The following is a 7,196-nucleotide window of genomic DNA, read 5'->3' on the forward strand; positions in this document are numbered from 1 at the left end:
AGGTTCAAAGCCAGCCTCAGCAACTTAGTGAGGCTGTTAGCAACTTAGTGAGACCCTGTGTCCAAATAAAAAATAAAATAGGGCTGGAGTATAGCTCAGAGGTAGAAGTCCCCTGGGTTTAATCCCCAGTACTACACACACACACACATACAAACACACACACACACACACACACACACACATACACACGCACATATATATACATATATATATGTATATCAAATATATATGGTGTGTGCATGTGTGTGTGTGTGTGTGTGTGTGTGTGTGTGTTTGTTTTTGTTTTCCCAATTGGTTTTGACTTTGAAGGGGACTAGTGGAAAGCAGTCTATAATTGAAAATGAGTGAAAGGACAGCTCCTTGGTCATTTGAGTCCAAGTAATGAGACCGTAACAACCACTGGAAAGGTACCCTACAGTAGTCAGAGAAGTAAAGGGAAGGGGGTCTAGGGCTGGGCAAGCTGATGCTAGGTTCTTCAGGGCTTTTCTTCCAGAGTAATACTGCTGCATACTCCATTAAGGACTTTGGCTGGGGAGGAACAGCCATTGGGGAGTTTTCTCTTTTGCTTTTTCAGTGCCCTGGCCTGGTGAATGCCAGTCCAGTACTACCATACTCCATGGCTAATCAGACCCCTTTCGCACATGCGTACATGCCAGACACAATAACCACCAGGACTTATTTAGTTTCAAACTTTATGATGGAGGATAGTACAGAAGAGCAGCTCCAGTCAAGTTATTGGAACGGGGATGTCCTCCAGCTACCTGCCCTTGGATGGATTTTGGAGACATCATGGGTTCCTGGGAACCCTGCAAGGTTACAGTTGGTGTTTGAGGTAGCTAATCAACACGGGGGGAATATCCAGCTGGTCAGTGGCTTGTGGACGACCGGCCTGCAACAGGGCTCTGCAGATAACTAAACGGGCCTGGGATAGAAGTGACCGTGGAGTGGCTACAGCAAGAAGAAACAGGTCATTAGCAATGGTTCTCAGTGTAACCCGCTACCCAAGCTACCCCACCCTGCCCTGGATACTACAGCCTTAAAGTCTTCACCCTTCTCCCCACCCTGCCCTCAATGCATGGTCCTGATAGGGGTGCATGACTCCTCAAGAGGGCATCCTCAAGGCCACAAAACAGTCATCGCAGTGCCATAACCAGAAATTGAGCAAGTGCTCCCCCTGCTTCATCTTAGTGACCCTTTCCCTAATGTGGAAACTTTAACTTCTTCACCAGGGCCCCATGAGAGTGCAGAAGGTAGAACTTTGTCCAGTTCGTCCCAGAGAAGTGACTTGGACAGTGATTGGAGTTTCTATGACCTACAAGCCAGGAGGCCTATGGGGCTAGCCTGCTCACCACTCACCACGGGCCTGTAGCAGCAATGCAACACCTTTATCATCTTGAGAGGTCAGGTCCAGGGGGATAGATGGAAGGTAGATGTTAGCACCAAAATCAATTAATAGCTGGATGTACTCTGGCTCACAATTATGATGGAGACAGATTTCAAGGAGGGTGCGGGGTCGTGGAACACGAGCCAAAAGGCCCCGGTCGGTGCAGTTGTAATTGGGATCTGCCCCATACAGCAAAAGCAGGCGGAAACAGTCAAGGTGCCCATAGACTGCAGCCAAATAGAGAGGGCCAGAACACGAAGCTATGTTTGATGCCCACACTGGTAGCTTCGCCTTGACATTGGCCTCTGCACCATGGCCTAAGAGCTCCTGCAGGATAGCGACAGCACCATCACGGGCAGCCGTGAGCACAGGGGAGCAGTTGTTGTAGATACTACCACCAGGACAGGCGCCGGCTTCTAAAAGCACACGCACGCAGTCCAGATGGCCGTGACTGACGGCAGTGAAAAGTGGTGTCTGTGCCTTGACGTCCAAGCTGTCGACGTCAGCCCCGTGTGCCAGGAGGACCCGCAGACAGCTCAAGTGGCCATAGGAAGCGGCCAAGCGCAAGGGTGTTCCTGGAACACCCCAACCACTTCTGCTGTTGATGAAACGTTTGTAACGCTCTTGGCGGAGAAGCTGGTCCAAGGTATAGGAGTCGTTGTCATACACTGCTTGATTGAGAGCCTGCTTCTCCCCCGTGTTGGTGTCCTCCTCCTCTTTTTCGGGCTGCAGGAGGGAGAAGATCTTGGTGATGTCCATGAGATTCATCTTGGCTGATTGGAAGAGGACTATTCTCATTATGAGGAGGAGGAGGATGTGCTAGATCTGTGGGTGACAAAAAGGGGCCGGGGGGGGTGTGGGAGTAAAGATACCTATCAAAACCTTGACATTCCAGCCTCCACTCAAGCCTCTTGCCCCCTGCCCTTCACTATCAGACTTCTCATCTTTGAGTCTCCTGCTTCTCACTCCCTTCCTTATGTCTTATTTCAGGCCCAAGGAATGACTGTCAATATAGGTCAGGCCCCATTTTACAATTTGGTATCATTTCATTCCCTGTTTTGTCTTCCCTTTCAGACTCCTGCTTTTTTTTTTTTGTGCATGTCTGGGGATGGAACCCAGAGGCATTTAACCTCCGAGCTACACCCCCTGCCCAATTTTTATTCTTTATTTTGAAACAAGGTCTCATTGAGTTGTGGAGAGCCTCACTAAGTAGCTGAGGCTGTCTACGAACTGCGATCCTCTGGTCTCAGCCTCCCAAATGCTGGGATTACAAGCGTGTGCCACCATGCCCAGCTAGGCTCCTGCTTCTGGTAAGCCTTCTCTGATGTCCTGGCTCAGGTTCCCCAAAGATTACAACTAGACTCTAGCCATGAGCTTGTGTACCATATTCCTGCTTATCTATACTCCTTTAGTACATGAACTAATCCAGAGCAAGGACTCTGTCTCCATCTTGTGCTTGTCCACCCTCAGGAAACTCTACATCACCACTGAGGTTTTGGTAGATGCCTCTTTTTCAGTTCAGAATGTGTGGATTAATGAAGTGGCCTGGGCTTGGCAGTCAGTAGGCCAATAGAACTGTGTTTTGTGGTATCATTTCAAGTTGTCATTCCTGAGCATTCTAAACTAACTTCAGTCTCATGGGCAGACCTTCAACTCCACCTCTCAGACTTTTAGATGAAGTTTAACTTCTTCACCACCCCTCATATATGACCAAAGGTTCCTCTTGTGTACTTTCTGTTACCTCCTCTCAGACTCATGCCCCATGATTCAGGAACAGAAGAACTCAGAAAATGGGTGTTGATTAAATGAAGGGGTGGCATTACAAATGACATACTTTAGGAAGGCAAACAGGTGGCAAGAAAGAGTTGAGGTTTCCAGAAAGAGTTCTCTGCTACAACTAGTTTCTCCCCCAGAACCATTTCAAGAAAGGAGTCCTTTTGATCATCAACCTTTCCTCAGAACTCACAGCTTTCCACTCCTTCTGATTCAAGTCTTTCCCCATTCTCTCTGCCCAATCCAGCCTAGAGCTTTCACTCAACTCTTACATCTTCTCTCCATATAATCCTCAGGCCCCACAAATTACCTACAACCCACTGACTGACTCAGTTTAACCCTTTACCTGACCAGGCCTGTTCCTAGTTCTCCAAAATGAAAGGTCGCCTACCTTAGTTTGTAATGTCATCAGGGTGAGGGGCAGGTTTCCCAGAGCTCGACTCTCCCTACTCTCCCATACCCTGCAGCCGAAGTTTCAGGGCCTCATGCCAGCTTTTATTCACTGACCACCCCACCTTTCTTTGTTAGCTGGGACCTCAGGTACCTACCTCATTGGAAATTGTGAGGTGGGTGGGGTCACCCTCAACCTTGGGCCCCACCCATCAGCTACAGATATGGTCTTATATCTTCTTTCTTAGGGTACAATGGGAATAGGATTTTGGAAATTAGGAACACTTATGTTTGCAGCTAAGCATCTCTTATTTCTAGCACGTAACCTTGGGAAGGTCTCTTCCTTTCTTGGTAAATTAGTTTCCTCATCTCTAAGAAAGAAATGACAGTCCATGCTTCATGGGGTTATAAGGAAAAAGAGAATTTCTCTTATATTAGAGATTCGAAAGTAACCTTTTATCTGCACCATCAACCTCTTCATAGTGGTTTCTTTCCCTTAACTATGTTAGGAACAAACCAAAACACTTATATTGTCCTTTGTTTTGTTCAGTACTGGAGATTGAATTCAGGGGCATTATATCACTGAGCTATACTCCAGCCCTTCTTATTTTTTTTTTATTTTGAATAAAAGTCATGCTAAGTTTCTGAGACTGTCCTAGGACCTGTGATCCTTCTGTCTCATCCTTTCTAGTACTTGAATTATAGGTGTGTGCCACTACATCTGGTTTCTATAGTCTTTTAATCTTACTTATTTACTTACATTTTTGGTAGTGGGGATTGGACCCAGAGACATTCTACCTTTAAACTATACCCCTTTCCCTTTTTAAATGTTTTTGTTTTGTCTTGAAACAGGATCTTTCTAGGTTGCTGAGAGTCTCACTGCATTGCTAAGGCTGTCCTCGAACCTGTGATCCTTCTGTTTCACCCTCTTAAATACTGGAATTACAGGTGTGTGTCACCATGATAGGCATAATCTCACTTCTATAGCTACTTTTCTCTCCACTCCTCCCTTCTTTACCAAAGGTACCCAAACAGTTATGTAATGTCTACTTCTCTACCTCCCATTCAGTCAGCAGTTTGGCTCCACAGACCTTCAATCATACACCAAGAAGGATTTTTAAAAGGTCACTTTGTGGCTAAGTCTAATTCCCAGATCTTTCCTTACCTAGGTTGTCTGTGATGTATGTCCCTACTGACCACTCCTTCCCCCAAACCTCTCCCTCAACTTCCTGGCCATCTTCCTCTTCTCTCCAGTCCCAGGGCTAAATCTGCCACCTTTTCTTTTTTCTTTCTTTCTTTTTTTTTTTTGAACTGGGAATTGAACCCAGGGTCATTCTGCCTCTGTGCTATACCCCCAGTCCTTTTTAAAATTTTGAAATAGGGTCTCACTAAGTTGCTGATGCTGGCCTCAAACCTCTTATCCTCCTATTTCAACCTCTCAAGTATAGAAATTATGGGTGTGTGCTACCACACCCACATCCGGCTTAGTTCTCACCTTTATTTTGATGATTTCAAGTCTATCACTATCACGCCAAGACCAGCTCTCTCTTCAACTCCAAGCATGTATCCATTTGGTTTCTACGGGCACTTTAAGGTCATAAGTATCACACCAGCAGCACTACCACCACCACCAAACTTTATCCACATGTCAGTTCCTCACCATCTAAGCTGGTTGACCAAATAAAACCCCAAGACCGATCTCAGTCCCTTTCTTACCTCTTAATCCAACTCCAATCCGATCCCATGGAGCCTAGTGGGTTTAGCGTCTAGAGACCTCTCCAAGCTACCTAAGCCCTCAGGGCACACCCATTGCAAAAGGAAAATACCTACCATCTTTTGCCTCAATATTTATAGTAGCTTCCTAGGTAATTTCCTTTTTTATATTTTCTAAACATGGATAAAATAATTTCTTATAATTTATTGATACATTGCAATTATACATCTTAGTGAGGTTTCATTTGTTAAAAACCTACATAGACACAGTTCTTTGCCTATTTCACAGTTCCTTGCCTATTTTGTCCCCCTTTCTTCCTCCCCACAGGAATTAGTGAGATTGGTAATAATACATTCACATATTGACATAGTATTATTTAAACTGTTTTCTTTCCCAGGCCTCCCTAGCTCTTACCCATAATTCCCTTCAATTACTATATATATATATATATATATATATATATATATATATATCTTTGCATATTTAAATTGTTTGTTTCCTTTTTTGAAATACAAATCTGGCATGTACCAGTCCTCTGTTTTTTGTTTTGTTTTGTTTGTAATCCTGGGGGTGAAACCCAGGGGCATTCCACCTCTGAGCAACACCCTCAGCTCTATCGTTTATTATATATTTTGAAACAGGATCTCACTGAGTTGCAAAGGGCTTCACTAAGTAGCTGAGGCTGTCTGCAAACCATGATCCTCCTGTCTCAGCCTCCCAAATGCTGGGATTACAAGCATGTGCCACTATGCCAGGCTCCAGTACTGTTTTAAATCCCTAAATGATTTTCCTTTCTTTCAGAGTAGAGCCCAAATATCTTAGCCAAGCTCACAGAACCTAGCCAATCTCTCTTGCTTCACTCCATATTACTCTTCTACTTATACTCTGAAATTCAGTAATAAGGGAAGAAAATTATGGTTCTCTGTGTACATTGTGCTACTTTCTGCCACATATATTCCCTTTCACTGGGTTATTTTCTTCAGAGCATGTGCTTTTATAGCACTATGACATGATTCACACTGTACTGCAATTGTTATACGTGTATGTTTTGCTCCCAGTGTACATAGAGAGGCCCTACTCTCTGAGTATACTTCTTCATCTCTAAAGAGGTTAAAACCAGCATGGAGATGCTCGCTTGTAATCTCAATATTTCGGAGACTTAGACGGGAGGATCACAGGTTCTACAATGTATTGAGACCCTCTGCAATCTAATGAGACCCTGTTTCAAAATTTAAAAATAATAAAAAAAGGGACTGGGAGTATAGCTCAGAGGCCCCTGAGTTCAATCCCTGTACTCCCAAAAAGTAATAAAACAAAATAAAAGACAGTAACTACTAGTACCTATTTGGAGTGTTGTTAGAATTGTATGAGTTAATATACAGAAATTGCTTAGAATAGGTCTCAGTCACAATTTTTTTCTATGATGATAATAGATTCTTAGATCTTTGATTTCTATGACTACTGCTCCCTACTTAATTTTCTATAACTTCAGAGATGAAATACACCTTTTAGATTATTTTATTTTATTTCTTCAATGTAGAGATTGGGAAACCAAGGTTTAGAGGGAAGCAGGATCTTAACTAAGTTTCATTATAAAGAATACAGAACATGCCTGTAATCTTGTGCTTATCAAAGTTTTTTCATCTAGTGGGATACATAATAATATCCCTATTTTGTTGATGGTGGAAACTAAAGCTGAAGAAGTTAAGGGAATTGCTGAGTACCTTATATCAAGGCAATTCTAGAGCCAGAAATAGAATCCATGTTTCCCTATTTTCCATTCCATCCTGGTCTTTCTATTGCAACATGAATCACAAACACCCCTCCCTCTTGATTCAGGCAGAGTTATATTGTGTCTCCCAGGATCCTCAGTTTTCCAGTGTCCTGCTGAATTCCATGGACTTGGGAAATGGAAGGTTTCTTTATAAATCATTT

The 7,196-nt window shown here is 43.7% G+C and overlaps 1 protein-coding gene across 1 annotated transcript; it reads right to left on the reverse strand.

Annotated features, from left to right (window-relative positions):
- Positions 1-814: 814 nt before the first annotated feature.
- Positions 815-2,182, reverse strand: ASB12 (ankyrin repeat and SOCS box containing 12; the record flags this gene model as incomplete). Its single annotated transcript, XM_080718548.1, has 2 exons — positions 815-948; positions 1,357-2,182. 2 exons carry the CDS (start codon positions 2,180-2,182, stop codon positions 815-817), a joined length of 960 nt encoding a protein of 319 aa, XP_080574674.1.
- Positions 2,183-7,196: the final 5,014 nt, after the last annotated feature.

This window comes from Muscardinus avellanarius (genome assembly GCF_963383645.1).
Source record: "Muscardinus avellanarius genome assembly, chromosome: X".
Classification (NCBI taxonomy): Eukaryota; Metazoa; Chordata; class Mammalia; order Rodentia; family Gliridae; genus Muscardinus; species Muscardinus avellanarius.